General features: G+C 37.5%; 3 protein-coding genes across 5 annotated transcripts; 2 read left to right on the top strand and 1 right to left on the bottom strand.

Annotated features, from left to right (window-relative positions):
* The first annotated feature begins 215 nt into the window (after positions 1 to 215).
* On the top strand, positions 216 to 6,403 carry LOC130994816 (serine/threonine-protein kinase EDR1-like). Its single transcript, XM_057919886.1, has 13 exons — positions 216 to 813; positions 1,518 to 1,958; positions 2,104 to 2,207; positions 2,929 to 3,698; positions 4,012 to 4,052; positions 4,370 to 4,438; positions 4,541 to 4,641; positions 4,821 to 4,899; positions 4,979 to 5,077; positions 5,169 to 5,237; positions 5,412 to 5,461; positions 5,548 to 5,724; positions 5,801 to 6,403. Exons 1-13 carry the CDS (start codon positions 451 to 453, stop codon positions 5,901 to 5,903), a joined length of 2,466 nt encoding a protein of 821 aa, XP_057775869.1. The 5' UTR covers positions 216 to 450; the 3' UTR covers positions 5,904 to 6,403.
* Positions 6,404 to 7,614: 1,211 nt separating this feature from the next.
* On the top strand, positions 7,615 to 10,088 carry LOC130994933 (uncharacterized protein ycf36-like). Of its 2 annotated transcripts, none has more exons than XM_057920109.1 (4): positions 7,615 to 8,273; positions 8,380 to 8,408; positions 9,143 to 9,199; positions 9,596 to 10,088. In XM_057920109.1, the coding sequence occupies exons 1-4, from the start codon at positions 7,823 to 7,825 to the stop codon at positions 9,812 to 9,814; spliced, it is 756 nt and encodes a 251-aa protein (XP_057776092.1). In that variant the 5' UTR covers positions 7,615 to 7,822; the 3' UTR covers positions 9,815 to 10,088. The 2 variants fall into 2 exon arrangements, with proteins under 2 accessions (XP_057776092.1, XP_057776093.1); XM_057920110.1 differs by having other exon boundaries at positions 7,619 to 8,273; positions 9,666 to 10,088.
* A 231-nt stretch (positions 10,089 to 10,319) lies between these two features.
* On the bottom strand, positions 10,320 to 13,633 carry LOC130994913 (uncharacterized). Of its 2 annotated transcripts, none has more exons than XM_057920047.1 (6): positions 13,351 to 13,633; positions 12,235 to 12,320; positions 12,071 to 12,135; positions 11,492 to 11,980; positions 11,325 to 11,415; positions 10,320 to 10,628 (listed from the first exon to the last, which is right to left on the bottom strand). In XM_057920047.1, the coding sequence occupies exons 1-6, from the start codon at positions 13,490 to 13,492 to the stop codon at positions 10,542 to 10,544; spliced, it is 960 nt and encodes a 319-aa protein (XP_057776030.1). In that variant the 5' UTR covers positions 13,493 to 13,633; the 3' UTR covers positions 10,320 to 10,541. The 2 variants fall into 2 exon arrangements, with proteins under 2 accessions (XP_057776030.1, XP_057776031.1); XM_057920048.1 differs by having other exon boundaries at positions 12,235 to 12,305.
* Positions 13,634 to 15,704: the final 2,071 nt, after the last annotated feature.

Raw genomic sequence — 15,704 nt, 5'->3', positions numbered from 1 at the left:
ATTGCACATTAGAAAGTGAAGTTATTATAAACACTTAATAAAATGTCGCTAGAAAAGCAAACATAGAAATTTGTCGACGCTGTAATGCTTCAAATAATATCCAAATTCTCAATTTTGGCACATAAAATTTTCACATAACTAACACGAATTAAAAATAATAAAATAGTTAGTTGTTAGTTAATTTATTCCCAACTGGCTATTTGTTAGCTTGACAATGAAGACTCGCACAGTGCGTAGTTTAATACTCATCTCTCCTTATTCTCCACCCACCGCTGCGCATTTTGAGTTCTAACCCCCCCAAAAATCACCCTCTCCAATCGCAAACCCTAACCATAAATTCGATCAATCGGATCGAAATCGTCGAATCGACACCGTAATTTATCTTGATTCTAGTGTATATTCCCGTAAATTATCAGATTTCTTGTCCCCGATCGATGAGAGGCGACGAAAATGTCCAAGGTGAAACACTTTTTGCGGAAGCTTCACATCGGCGATCACCACCAACACGGGCGGCCGCCTGCGCTGGTTCCCCCATCTCAAACGGCGCCGTCGCAGCAATTGACTTCCACATCGCCGTTGTCCGATGCGCCGCCGACGGCGTCGTCGTCGTCTTCGGGCGGCCATTCGAGCAATAGCAATTTCAGTTTCTTCGAGGAGGAGTTTCAGATGCAATTGGCGCTGGCCATAAGCGTTTCTGATCCGGGTCAGAATTGCGTTGACCCGGAAACCGCTCAAATCAACGTCGCTAAGCAGATTAGCCTCGGCTGCGCGCCTTCTCAGAACCTCTCGGAATTCATGTCTCTTCGATTTTGGGTACATCGTTTTGCTAGAATTTGTTTTCTTTTTTCGCCCCCATATTGAATTGTATTGCCTGTGTCGGTTGATTGAAATTCTCGAATTTCCATTGTGAAATTATGATATTTGTGGTGGGGAGAGCTGCTATGCAATGATTTCTTTAGGTTGTGACTTAGTTACCCGGTAATTTCTTTCGCATGACTATGGATTTGTAAGAAATATTTGTTTGGCCTTTTCTTACTTGTTTGGCCGTGTTATGTTGGGAGATTTGGATAGTCAGCAAATTTCCATGAACAGGGTTCGTGGATGATCATTTCCACATAATGCCATTTTGGATCAACTGGTTTCTACCATGTGTATCAATTTCGACATTGTTACTATACGTGATGTGAATAAATAAAATAAAATAAAAGACATCACAAAATAGATGGTGTTTTGTGTTATTGCTCGATAAAGAACTAAGTCGTGGTAAGTTAGACTCTTGGCAGACAATGCATCACGATGAACTTTCCTGTGAAAATTTTATTTTATAATGTGTGCTGTTGATGTGGCTGAATTGTGTTCCTTTGATCTGTTGATGAATTTATGCAACAAAAAATAATCACTGAAAAGTGTAGGCTAAAAAGTGCTTGCAGTTTATTTTTTTAGTTTTTCTATGTAGTTCCCTTTTTATCTTTTAGTACATTTGATGATTCATTAGATATTTGTTTTATGTGATGCAGAGTTGTAATGTTGTAAATTACGACGAAAAGGTTATAGATGGGTTCTATGATGTTTGTGGAATAGATTCAACTCTGGCGGTCCCAAAGAAAATGCCATCATTGATGGAACTTAAGGCAATTTCTCCTTTGGAAGATATGGGGTGTGAGGTGGTTTTAGTCAACCGTGCAGATGATGTTGAACTCCGGAAACTTGAAGAAAGAGTGTATTATATGTCCGTTGAATCCCATGCTCTTGACAAGACCTTGAGTACAAGTTTTCTAATTCAAAAAATTGCTGACCTTATTGTTGAAAGAATGGGAGGTCCTGTCAGTGACGTTGAAGAAATGTTCAGAAGGTGGAGGGCAAGGAATCATGAGTTACGAGTCTATTTGAATTCGGTCATCCTTCCCCTTGGCTCCCTTGATGTTGGCCATTCCCGCCAAAGGGCCTTACTCTTTAAGGTAGCAAGATCTCCCCCTGATCATTTATGCTTGTTTGGTGCGGTCATGTTAATTAAGCATTTTTTTAGAATGTGATAACATTGTTTAAATGTATGTTTGGACCACACTGCATAAGGAAGAACCATAACTGTGATAGTTTTTCTAGGTCCTTGCTGATAAGGTCAACCTTCCATGCAAGCTAGTCAAAGGCAGTTACTATACTGGTACTGATGAAGGAGCTGTGAACTTGATAAAATTAGAGGATGGAAGGTAATCGATTTGCTTCTACGCTAGTTCTGAAATTTTCACTTGTTTCAATTGTTATTTAAGGAGTAAAAGAACTAGGGAATATGAGGGGAAGCATTCTTAGTGATGCTGCTTGGTTGTTGAGGTCTGTAATTAAAATAAGTTAATGAGCACCCTCCTCTCACCTACTACCCACACCCCATGACTTAAATTTGATTTCCATCCCCCCTCACCCACCAACACACACACACAATGTTGAACCCATTCAACCATTGAGGACTTCAAATCAAGCTTCCCTTTGCTAACAGATATTAGTAATAGTTGTCCAATCTGATTGTATATAATTCCTTGAGGTAGTACATGGGTTGGGTCTGGAATGAGATTGAATCGGTTGCAGTGATGACTGTAACTGTGAGCCCTATGTCTGCTTAGAAATGTTGGTGTGTTATATGCATTTGCAGATAGCTTTTCCTTGTGTCCAGAATTTCTTGCTGAGTCTGAATTAGGTTCTTCAAATTGGATTCGTATTGCTATGCTGAATATGCAGTACTGTCCTCTCCTTTCTTCATCAGATACAATCGTCTTGTTGTAAAATAAATTTCTTGTTGATCTTGGCGGATGCTTCTTGTTGTTCTTTTTGTCCAAGCATGTTGCGTGTATTAAAATAGTGCTTGAGATCTAGGTCTTTGATTACTGTGAATAGCATTAGTTGATTAGTTGATTTTCTGTTTCCCTATTGATGCAGTGAATACATCATTGATCTAATGGGAGCTCCTGGCACACTCATTCCTACCGAGATACCTAGTGCCCATCATCAAAATTTTGAATTAGATGCAAGGAGTATTGGTACTTCTCCAGGGAGTCTGAAAAGTACAGTGTCTGACCAAGGGGCTTTAAATAAATCAATTCCACCTGGTATGAATGAAAGACCCAAACCTAGTACTTCAAGTGCAGGACCATCTGTGGTCTCCGTCCACTCAAATGTAAGAGGCAGGAGATCTGCAGGAATAATCTTGACAGAGCATTTGGAGCATAATGTTAAAGATCTTTATCTTCCACCCAAGGGCAGTTCTAGAGAAGATCAGGTATCTTCAACCAGGAATAATTCTAGAGAAGGTCAGGTACTGGAACGAAATGAACTGGTGATCAGGGACAGGGTGGATGACCAGTGTCATGCAATACAATGTTCTGTAAATGAGCACTCACTTATACCACCCCCTACTGGACAGCAGTTGTTGAACATATCTTGTGACAGCGGCAGAAAGCATTCAGCCGAAGGATTGAGAGCAGACATGTTTAAACTAGGTTCAGCAGGACATAAGTCATCTCTTGATAATCCCTGGGAGCAAAACTTGCCTATGGATGATAGGAATGATGAGGTGATCTCAACTGTCGAGGCTGGTTTTGGTAGAGATGTTGACGCTTCTGGAAATAATGTGCAAATTGATCCTGTTCTGAATGGAGTTGCCGAAATTTTATGGGAGGATCTTCAGATTGGTGAACGTATTGGTATAGGTAAGATTTTAGCTGTATATTTCATTTTTCCTTGTGAAAATTTATGAAAATAGAGCATTGTTCCTGTAGGGTGTGTGTGCTCCCACTAAATTCACATTTGATTGGAAACATTAGCTTCGTCCCTGCATTTGAGTAAAATATTATCCGTCATTCATGTGCCCCTTTGAGTCCACTATCTTTACATAAATGGAAATATACATGATGCTAAATGTCTTTTGTTGTGTGCTAAGAATTTCTGTTGAGATGTTATGATATATGCTTAACTGCAGTCTTCTCAAACTGACTGTTCTAATTTTTCTTGTTCCTTTTGCAGGTTCATACGGTGAGGTATACCGAGCAGAATGGAATGGCACGGTAGGTTAATACTGCTAGTGATCTGATATGGGGTTAATGCACGTGCTAACTAGAATATTACTAATGGGGGTTCTTTTCCTTTTCTTTTCTTTTCTTTTCTTTTCTTTTCTTTTCTTTTATTTTATTTTCTTTTCTTTTCCTGGTTGTGGTGTGTGTTTTTGTTGTTATTTTTTGGGTGGGGTGTATAGCACATTGAGATTTGCTGTTTTTGATTTTGAGGTTTGTGTTTCTTGTCTACCATCTCACTGTCCTAGGTAGTGTGGTACCAGATTTCTAGTCTGCAGTAGATTTACATTGCTATTGTGGTTTAATGACAGGAAGTTGCAGTGAAGAAGTTTATGAAACAGGATATCTCAGGAGATGCACTTGCACAATTCAAATGCGAGGTAGGCTCCCTTTGGAAGATTTTGTTGCATGTGTATGTGCTTGGAAGATCTCCTGCTTCTCTTCGTTTTTGGTGTTTAAATCCTCTCAATTGCCTAATGCAGATTGAGATCATGTTAAGGTTGAGACATCCAAATGTTGTCCTTTTCATGGGAGCTGTGACACGCCCCCCTCATATGTCCATATTGACTGAATTCCTTCCAAGGTTTTTCTTTTTAACTCAATTATCCACTAAAGCTCATGGGCCACTATCTGATGGTTTTAGACTCTTAGCATTTTTTGTATCTCATAAACATTGATCTTTGTTTGAATATGTCAAGTCAGTCCCTTCTTTTTCAGTGCTGAGATGAACCTAACAATTATATAAACCCTATTTACATGCAGGGGTAGTTTATATAAGCTGCTGCACCGACCAAATATCCAAATAGACGAAAAAAGGAGGATAAAAATGGCCCTTGATGTGGTATGGGTCGATAAGTTATATTTGTATTTACACCTGTTAAGAGGGTTCTTGACATTGCTAACGTGCACATCCTTTGCAGGCCAAGGGAATGAATTACTTGCATACTAGCCATCCTATCATTGTGCATCGAGATCTGAAGACCCCAAATCTCCTTGTTGATAAAAATTGGGCTGTCAAGGTTCGGTTTACGTTTAATACAACTCCATATATTTTGAAATTGAATTTTCCCTTCTCTCTCTTAACATTTGCTATCCACCACAACCTGTCAGGTGTGTGATTTTGGTATGTCTCGTCTGCAGCACCACACTTTCCTATCTTCAAAGTCTGCAGCTGGAACGGTAATGCCTGTGAAGCCAATTTTATTATCATCAATATGTACATTTCCCTGTGCAAGATAAGATATTCCTTTAGGGGCTGGGGGTTGCACATGAGAAGATTAAATGAAAAAGAAAAGTGCTGAAAAACATTTGAATTGATGCTGAATATTTATTTGTAATTTTCGGGATGTGCAGGCAGAATGGATGGCTCCAGAGGTTCTGAGAAATGAACCATCCAATGAGAAGTGAGTAATGGTCTCCCTGTATCTTTGAGCAACTGATGTCATGTTTTGAATCTCACTGATAAAGGTCAATTTCTTTGAATCGACAGATCTGATGTATATAGTTTTGGAGTCATACTGTGGGAGCTGGCAACTCTGCGCGTGCCATGGACAGAGATGAACTCAATGCAGGTGGTTGGAGCCGTTGGATTCCAGGGCAGGCACCTTGACATCCCGCCCACGGTTGATCCCCTGGTTGCTGAGATAATAAGTGACTGTTGGAATAGGTAAGTTCACGACTTAGTCTATTACTACCCTTTGATCATTTATGGGAAATTGACTTGGAGGCTCCATCTCATGCAGAAATCCACAGGCACGCCCTTCTTTTGCACAGATTATCACCCGCCTCAAGTGTCTGCAGCGCCTCAGTGTGCGTAGAACCGAGAGCTGTAAATATCAGGAATAACACCGTTTGTAGCAGTAGCTGAGAGCTCGTCTCTGGACTCGAAGAGCCAGTTTGAGCGGACAATTCAAGAATTCGTCTGGACCAAGGCCTATGCAGGAAATTTACTGAATTGGGAAGTGTTGGTTCATTCAAAGTGGGAACTGAACGCAGCCGATTCGGAATATATCCTCAACTTCAAAGTTGGCACAAAGTGTGCAGTTGGGGAAGAACTTTGGTAAGTTTCTGTTATAGGCAAAGCTTGGTCCTTAAAATTTGTCTAGTCCTAAAAACATGAGTGAGAAAATGATAAGGGCTTTTTCTCTCTTCATAATTTTAGGGTTGAAAACAATGTAGTTATCATAATCTATTTGTGAGAATGTCTTAAATAAAGAAAAAAAAGGAAAAAGGGAATTTTGGAGTCTGTCGAGATCGTCGATATAGCAAATGTAAGTAAAAAGGGTCTCTGCAGTTTGTACTTTGACAAAGAGCTTAAAGGGAAAGTGAAACAGATTTTATTTTAATTTGTGCATTTCTACCTGCGGTGGAAGAAAGAAAATTTCTGGGAGTTTATATTGAAACTTAACATAACCACTAAATTTTACCAGTGATTCAAGAATTTGTGGTGTTCGTTTAATATGAAGTGATGTGTTATTTATTTTGTTATTGTTCCTAAGATGGATATCATTTTTGTTGATACAATAAAATGGAGTATAAATATGATGTTGCGTTGTGCATATATGTTTTTTTTAGAATTACAAGAGGTGGGACCTCTACACTCATACAAAAGTGGGAATATTATTCACACAAAAGTAAGAAAATTATTTGCACGCATGAGTGGTTGAACTCAAAATCTCTTATAATTAAGAGTCTTCGAGTGACTTAGCTTTGCCACTTGAACTAGGCTTCATTGACATGTGCATATATGTTATGTGTTGATATAGACACATATTCAAGCAACAGATAAATAAAGACTTCTTTTTTTGTTTAGGGGGATAAATAAAGATTGTTAAAAGAGGATTTCTGGATTTGCTATTCTATCATTTAAATTCAACATCACTCTACAGCTTTTGATTTTTATTTCAATTGACAACTTGGTGAATTTTATGTTTGTCCTCTATGGCCTAAATAACTCAATTTACCATTTTCAATGGGAAATAGTTCAAATGAGAATCGTAATGATTACGTGAGTCGATGGCGCAAATCCAAACTACGATCCTCGCAGAAAGATCTAATGAAAAAGAAAAAAGAAAAAGATGATTTTTGTTTTTTAACAATTTGGGGAATGGAAGCAGAACTTCCTTTTGGTCCGCCCCGAAAACGTCCTTCTTTTTTTAAACCCATTTTTAAGGAATTCAAAAAACAAATTGAAAAATTAAAAAAGAAGTATTTGCGAGTTCTAACAGTTTCAAATCTAATTAATTGCAAAAAAATCAATTTTTCTTAATGCATTAAATTTTATTATGAATATATCAACTTTATACGTTCAATGCATTATTTCCCTGAATTATTTAGCTTATTTTTGAGTTACACCCGTCGTGCGTTTATTTTAATTTGATTTAACTTGCCAAAAAAAAATTCAATGCATTATTATCACAAAATATTAGTATAATTTTTAAGATAATCAACTTCTATATACAATAAAAGCATTCTTAATTTTCTTTTACTAGAAATTATGACAAAACTATACTTAATTTATCTTATAAAAGTTTGAATTTGGCGAGGGCAACATTCATTTGAAAAGTTTTGAACACTCCAAAATATATTTGTCACCTTGTTTTTCATTCTCCCTCTTCTTTTCTTGTTCACCACATCATATTTCTTTCCATACGCAACAAAAAACTTCTCTCCCAACCTCAACTAATCAAATTATCCAAAACCAAACCCAATAAAAAAAAATCCCAAATAAATAAATAAACAAAAAACTTGCATATAGAGAGAGAATGGCCACCACCTCCTTTCTCTCTCTAAAACCACTCTCCTCACCGCCTCTCACCTTCCCCTCCACCCACCACCACCACCACCACCTCATCAAATTCCCCAAAATACCCCTCTCATCTTTCAATTATGACAACAACACCCCAGAGTGCCCGGTCCCACCGGAGCAGCAGCCAATCAACGAGTTCCACTCTCTCTCCAACTCCTTCCCTTTCTCGTGGGCGTCAAGCGACGTCGTCGAGTACTCCTCCCGGCTGCTGGCGGTGGGCGCCTGCTTCGCGGTCTTCGTGGGCCTGCCCATTTCCTGGTTCGGATCCATCGGGCCCAAATCCGAGCCCGTTAAGCTCATCATGGGCTGCGTTGCAAGCGGGCTTTTTGTTGTGATCGTTGCTGTGGTTAGGATGTATTTGGGCTGGGCCTATGTCGGCAACAGGCTGCTCAGTGCTACTGTTGAATGTCTGGTTTTAATTCTATTTCTCAAAATTAATTAGTTTTTTAATTTTTTTTTTGTTTTGTGATTTTAATATTCATGATTGTCTGATTTTATTTTGTTGCGTGGCAGATGAGGAGACAGGATGGTATGATGGCCAGGTATCTCTATTTATTTATTCTTTTCCCATAATGTGAAAAAACTTGAATACAATGAGTTTAGATAGATAAAAATTATTATAAGCTAATTTATTATATTAAAATACATTACAATTTTGAGATATTTTAATATTTATTACTCCCGCATTTTCATTACAAATGTCTCATTACTTTTGGACACGAAGATTAAGAAATGTGTAGTGTGTAGTAAGTAGATAAAATATATTTCCAAAAAAGAAATGAAATATTTGTAATGGGACATCCCAATATCCCATTATGAAAAGTGAGACATTTGTAATGAGACGGAGTGAGTATAATTTTGTTTGATTCACGTCTAACTGAAGAAATTCAATAATGATGATAAAACACTCAATTATGCATTTAAGTATCTCATCAATCATAAAAAGTAAACTCCCCCTTAAAATTAAAATTATAGTTCATGATTTGGATATGAAGTCATTTAATCATATTGAGAAATGAGAAACAAATTCTCTGATATGTCAAGTGTGACTTCTAGTTTCATTTACTTGAATAGTTATTTGGATTCTTATTTGGGAGGTGCACTTATATCATCATTTCATTATTTCCTCAAAATTCTTGTTAGGAAATCTATTTAATAAAAAATGGGTCGAAAAAAAATGGTGATATATTCGACGATTAACCATACACAATATTATCATAAAATAATTTTCTTTATGCAACAATATAATTTTTGATTGAACTGCTTTTGTTTACAGATATGGGTGAAAACTGCTGAAGTTTTGGCTCGTGATCGCCTCCTTGGCTCATTTTCTGTAAGCCTCAACACACACTCATAAACCACCAAAAAAAAAGATAAAATGAAAAAAGAAGAAATTCCTCATTTTCTTGCTAAAATCTTTTAGGTTATACTCCCTCCGTCCCACTCTAATAGATTCATCTTCTTTTTTGAGACGTCCCATTAGAATAAACTCGTTTTTCATTTTAAGTAAAGATTATGTATTTAATTGAACCGGACCACGCCACTTTTCAACTAAAAAGTAAATTTCTTAGTCTTCATGCCCAAAAGAAGTGAGACTATTAAAATAGGACGAAATGAGTAATAAATTGCATTTATAATTTTTAAAATTTTTTCTTTACAAAATGATCAATAATGAATTCTCATTTTTTCCCGTAGTTTCATCTGGTTATTTACCATGTTTTTTGCACAGGTGAAACCAGTACTTGGTAGATTGAAAAACACACTTATTTTTCTTGGAATATCATTGCTAATGTGTATAGTTCCCTTTGTTAATTCGGACGGCCAAAAACGCGGTGTCATTCCGCCAGCGGAGCCGGGAGGACGAGCCGTTCCCGGGGTTTACAACGATGAGTCCGCCAGAAACTTCGAGCCCGAGGCATTCTGTGGCGGCGAAGCTGTGGACCCTTAGATTCATATTTCTCGATAAATTTTAGTCTCGTTTTTCATTTTGTCATTGCACATTATTTAGATGGTACTAATATTGTACCGTATGTGTGATGGGCATCGATGAAATAAAATACGAGATTAAAACTGGAGAATCCAGCTGCTGCTTTTGTGTGTATACTGTATAGTTTTGAAATTTTATGAGAAGAATGTTGTAGCAAGATATACCTATTGTCTCTGTCAAATAAATTGTGATAGCGTACATTAATATGCACAATAAGAAATTTGTTGTATATTAAGTGCATGTTTGATAGACCTAATAAATCTAACACAAAAACTCCTGTGAAACCGATTTTATGATGAAACTAGCTTCACAGTGGCACTACTTCAACATACAAATAACACTTTAATAGTATCATTGTGAAGCTGATTTCACCATAAAACCGATTTCACAGGAGACCACCTGTAAATCTAAATAGTTAAATTATTTAAAGTTATCCATATTTTCATGTTCGATATATATTTGAAAATTTGTTTTAATGCTAAACTATTTATTCACATTCAATTTGAGTAAATGTTGTTTTAGAGAAATCGTGAAACTAGTGATTTTGGACCACTCACGTCGAAGAACAAGGAAAATGAGATGAAAAGATGCAGCCGTAAACGAGATGAAACAGGGTATAAAATTTTGATCGTTGAAGGCCCTTCCAATCGCATTCGATCTAGTTCTCGTACCTGCAACGGATGAGCTCTCAAGCGCCATATTTTGGGGCCTTCCATAGTTTGAATGCCACCTCGTGTAAGAATCGATCCACCGGTATAACGAGGTTCCCGCCGTTCTGCAAGAAGAGTTCATCATCAAAGACTACGTAATTCTTCAAAAACTCTTCTTAATAAAAGCATAATCAATAGATGAATTTTTTAGAACAATACCCATGGAGAAGATTACATCACGCAAATGTCAAAGAAAATGCATAAGATGATAATATAAACTAGTAACTCAAAAAAAAAAAAAAGAGATGATAAAATAAATTAGGAAAAAAATGGCTTCTTTTTGGCCTTGAAACTTACTATTTATGTTGCAACTAACCCCAAGAGGATATATTTTGCAACCCCTAATACTGGGAAAATATCATCTTATACCCGAATTTTCGAACTTTCTCGCAATTATAACCCCAATGTATGATCTATACTATCAATGTTGTTTACAATTCTACCTTACCATCGATTTTTACCGGCATTTTTAATTAACACTCCCAAAACGGCACGTTGCCCGTCACATTTTATGTTATTCTATTTTTATTTTCGACGTGGCGTGCTGAGTCACTGCTCGGCCACGAGAAATCAAATGATAGGGTAAAATTGTTAACAACAGTAATACTATAGGGCATTAGTTAATTTGTAATTTCACATTCGTTGAGGTGCAATTACTAAAAGGTTCAAACAATTAGTCACTATACCAAATAACACATGTGATGCGGTTTATGCTTCATGATACTTGCAACAAGAATGAGACGAGCTGAAGAGTATAATACCTCAAGAAAATCTCTAAACGTGAACGATTCGGCTGCATCAACGCGCGTCACAGCATGCTGATACTGGGCTAGTAGCATTGGACAGTGCTGCCTGTAAAAAGAAGTTGGTTAGGCAGTATCATAGCCTTCGTGTTAAAAACACACTTCACACAACTACCAACTAATACCTAATATTTTCCCTAGGTTTCCCGGCTTTCATCATGTAGCTTTGACGCGGGATAAGGCGCGAAAGTTCACCATCATCCTCACTCGTAGCATTTGAAATCGAGAGATGTAGATCGTCGTCTCCTAGAGTAGCCCCGTAGCTCATTATAACAGACGTGTGCAGCCTAGAGCCGATATAACTTTCAGAGGATGCCTTGTGTAAGAGATCGCCGACCAAACAGTTCACAAGATCTACGCCCGCGACCCCATTCATCTTCGTGTTGGCTCCAATATGAACGAAAACCAACTCATAGATGCTCGAATCCAATATCTGCCCTTCCTGAAATCCAAGAAGTTTCAGCAACTCGGAAGCCAAATGAGACGACTCAGCGCTGGAACCGTCGTTTTCAGACATTTTGTTCCAGGAGAACACTTTGAAGCCAACCATCATACCTCCAAAAGATTTCACGCTTAAGTTGTCAGTGACTATAGCTGCCTTCATTCCCATGAACCTGAAATCGGAATCAAGAAACGACCTATAACATATGTTCCGTTTATAGATAGATCAATTGAGCACACAAAAACTCTTTCAACAAACGGACCTCTCTGCTACAGACGGGAATGCACACTTTTCTTGAGGTGTATTCTCACGTATTCCTGTTGCGACCTGGAAGAGGATTCCATTAGCTGTCAGATTTCACATTCTCGTCAAAAGATCATCATCACAAACAACATACATTGGATTAGATCATTGATTGCATCTCACCGAGCTTTCATATGCTTCGTTCGCATCAAGCAACTCTGCAAACTCCCTAACTATCCTCATATCCTCATTTTCTGCAATGTAATTCCCTAATAAATCTCAATATTTTGAAATGCAAACAATGTCTACGTCAAACGAGATCAGGAAAACCACGAGCGATTCCAATACTCCCACACACACACACACACACATAAATCCTAGCTAAAAACAATGACAAGAATACTTCTACTGTTCTACACATACAAAAAACAGAAAAATCGAGTTTTTTGAAGAACTCTAAGTGTGAAAGATCTTGACAATATAAAAGTTGGAAGGCAAAGAATCCCTCTCTAATAAAAATCTTTAACTCGTCATGACCAAGACAAGATTTTTCATTGACTAAAAACTGAAATATGGTCTTATTATAGAAAAAAAAAAAAAAACCCAAATAAAAACCCACAATAGACAAGAATACTTCTACACATACAAAAAAACACAAAAATCGAGTTTATTGAAGAACTCAGAAGCTTGAAAGATCTTGACAATATCAAAGTTGGAAGACAAAGAATCCCTCTCTCTTAAGGAAAATCTTTAACTCGTCATGGCCAAGACAAGATTTGTCACTGACTAAAAATTGAAATATGGTTTTATCATAGAAAAACGGGAAAAAAGAAAGCCCAAATCAAAACCCTGGGAGATCAGGGCTCATATCATTAAAAACTACTACGCGAAAATTCAATGAGAAAAACACCGAGAGAGGAAAAAGAGTACTCGTCTAACTACGAATAAGAACATATTTTCTCGTACAAATCAAACTCCATATTATTCTCTCAAATGATCAGTTAAACATAGGAAAGAGCAATCAATATATTTCAATTGAATTTGATAGAAGCTAACATTATTCTTCCAGATACGCAAATAATACATAATTCCAGTCAATTTCCCGATTCCCATTCTACAACAGCAGAGGCAACACTTAACCAATCAACCAGCTCATTGAAATTAAATCCAATCAATCACCACAAATAAGCTAAAATCATCAAAACAAATATAAAATAAATGAGAAAAAACACACTGATACACACAGTGAAAGTGCAATTGATTGAATCATTGAACTAATAACAAAGAGAAGATGATCACCTGATTGAGGAGAATGAGGGAGAGCGAGGAAACCGCAGAGAGCCCGAGAAGCGAGAGAATTGAGGTGAGTTTGGGCCGGGCTGAGGAATCGGGCCAGCCCGTCACCGTACAATACGAGAGCTCTGCTCGGCTTGTCTGCCATCTCTCTCTCTCTCTCTCTCTGTATGTATATGCTTGTATGTTGTATACAAGTGTAACTGTGTAAGAAGAGATTGCATAAAGTTAACGAGGGCTGGTTTTGGGAATATTTCCTAATTTTCTTTTAGGGATGAAGAATATTTTCTCAAGTCCAAAAAAAAAAATGAAGAATATTTTATTTTGGTGTAACCAAATAGTATTATGCTCAAATTTAATTCACAAAAATTTAGGTACAATACGATCTACCGTATAATCGGGTTGACTCGCACTCATAATAGTGTCATTCAGATAGTTCGAATCAGGATGCTGGCTTAGATCAGAGTACGGGTTAAGGTCTGAGTGTGGGGTGCAATCCGATTGTACGGTACATTCGGTTTTACTAGGGTCACCTCAATTTAATTTATTTAATATGGAATGCAATTTAATTTAATTCTATTTATTGAATATTTTGATGTTTACAAAATTTATCGAGTTTATACAAAAATTTTAAATTTATATTTATATTTAAAATATTAATTATTTTCCCATAATATACGAGTTAGTGAGGAATTTAACACAATATTACTAATTATTGTAGATAAATTTAAATTGTATCTGTAAATACTTCCTTCATCTAGGGCTGACAATTTTCGACACAATACGAAAGCACAATATGAAACCGCACGAAATTAATAGGTTAATATCAAGCCTTATTAGGTTCGTGTCCTTATCGTGTCGACCCGTTAAGGACCTGATAATTTCATGTCGGGTTCGTGTCACATGATAGAGTTAATATTGTTATTTTTATTAAATATTTATTTTAAATTTTTAATTATTTCTATACTTTAGCATTTAGGGTTTCGTGTTTAATCAGGTTTTAATCAGATCGTGTCATTACCGTATCGTGTCAACACGATTCAAATCATATTGTTATCGTACGTGTCGGGTTCATGTCGTGTTCGGGTTCGTATTCGTGTCGAGCACTTTCTTAACAGGTCGTGTTCAGGTTTGGCTTTATCAGGTTGTGTCAATATCAGGTCGACCTGATAACGATCCGACATGCACGATTTGCCAGCCCTACCTCCGTCCCAATAATAACGTCTTAAATTTTCTTTTGGGGCGTCTCATTTATAATGTCCCAACTAGAGATGTCAATCGAGTCAACCCACATGGTTTCAGGCTAGCCCTGTCGGGTTACGGGGTATTCGATTGCAGACTAATCATATTGAAAAAAAATTCGAGTCAACCCTAACCCAAAATGTTCAGGTTTCGGGGTAGCCCATCGGGTTAGTTGGGCTCAAAAATTTATTTAAAACAATTAGCTAATGCATTTCTCTTGCCAATATTATATTTAAAATAAATACATGCATAAATAAGTAACATCTAAAGATACAATATTTTTATTAAATAAGTACCATTTTTTAATATTTACATCTAAATATTTTATTAAAAGTACCATTTTTATGAAATGATGGGTATAACTTTCTAATTCTAATATTGAATCAAAATATATTTTACAAACTTTTGAAAAAAAATATTATTCCCTCCGCTCCGTTATTAATGGCCCAATTCTTTTCGGCACGGGTATTAAGAAAAGTGATATTAGAAGAAAAGTTGTATGGCCCACATGTTTAACCTTATAGTTAATAATCTTAAATATAGTTAATAAATGAGGCATTTGTTCCTCCAAAAATCTGCTGCCGCTGCCACCGGCGAGGTCACCGTCGGCGCCGCTGCCTTTCCTTGGACAAGGCCTTGTCTGTCCTCGTTGTCTCCTTCCACCCCTACACACCATCATTCAAACTAGCGACAAAGAAATTCAAGAAATTCACTACACCATCATTTTCCCCAAATTCAATAAGTGTTTCAAGAAATTTTTGCAAATTTCGCCGACTGAATTCAGCGACATCGCCGCCCCTATTGCTGCCGCTTGAAGCCCCTTTCTATCCCTCCCCTGCCATGTCAAGAAACGAGCCCTAATTTCTGGAAGGCTCAGATTCACAACAACATATTAATGAGCTCTAATTTTTAGAGGTGGGAAGTAATGGGGGAAAGGAGAGGGCGGAGGCGGTGGGTGGAAGCGGTGAGGCTGGAGGGCGGAGGTCGGAGCTGACACGAGAGCGGCGGAGGTGGGAGCGCGGAGGCTGCACACCAGTGGAGGAAAGGAGAGGGCAGAGGCGGTGGGTAGAAGTGGCGAGGCTGGAGGTCGGAGACGACACGAGGGCGGTGGAGGTGGG

The sequence above is a fragment of the Salvia miltiorrhiza genome, chromosome 7 (genome assembly GCF_028751815.1).
Source record: "Salvia miltiorrhiza cultivar Shanhuang (shh) chromosome 7, IMPLAD_Smil_shh, whole genome shotgun sequence".
Lineage (NCBI taxonomy): Eukaryota > Viridiplantae > Streptophyta > Magnoliopsida > Lamiales > Lamiaceae > Salvia > Salvia miltiorrhiza.
Note: the sequence above shows the minus strand (reverse complement) of the source record. Positions and strands in the feature narration are given on the sequence as shown.

Bases quoted from the DNA above. Each gene is read 5' to 3' on its own strand.
- LOC130994816 (XM_057919886.1), top strand. From the start codon at position 451: ATGTCCAAGGTGAAACACTTTTTGCGGAAGCTTCACATCGGCGATCAC. The intron at 4,053-4,369 runs GTAGGTTAATAC...GTTTAATGACAG, and splicing joins GAGCAGAATGGAATGGCACG to GAAGTTGCAGTGAAGAAGTT. The intron at 4,439-4,540 runs GTAGGCTCCCTT...TGCCTAATGCAG, and splicing joins TTGCACAATTCAAATGCGAG to ATTGAGATCATGTTAAGGTT.
- LOC130994933 (XM_057920109.1), top strand. From the start codon at position 7,823: ATGGCCACCACCTCCTTTCTCTCTCTAAAACCACTCTCCTCACCGCCT. The intron at 8,409-9,142 runs GTATCTCTATTT...TTTTGTTTACAG, and splicing joins CAGGATGGTATGATGGCCAG to ATATGGGTGAAAACTGCTGA. The intron at 9,200-9,595 runs GTAAGCCTCAAC...TTTTTTGCACAG, and splicing joins GCCTCCTTGGCTCATTTTCT to GTGAAACCAGTACTTGGTAG.
- LOC130994913 (XM_057920047.1), bottom strand. From the start codon at position 13,492: ATGGCAGACAAGCCGAGCAGAGCTCTCGTATTGTACGGTGACGGGCTG. The intron at 12,136-12,234 runs GTGAGATGCAAT...ATCCTCTTCCAG, and splicing joins ACGAAGCATATGAAAGCTCG to GTCGCAACAGGAATACGTGA. The intron at 11,981-12,070 runs GTCCGTTTGTTG...TTCCGATTTCAG, and splicing joins TTCCCGTCTGTAGCAGAGAG to GTTCATGGGAATGAAGGCAG.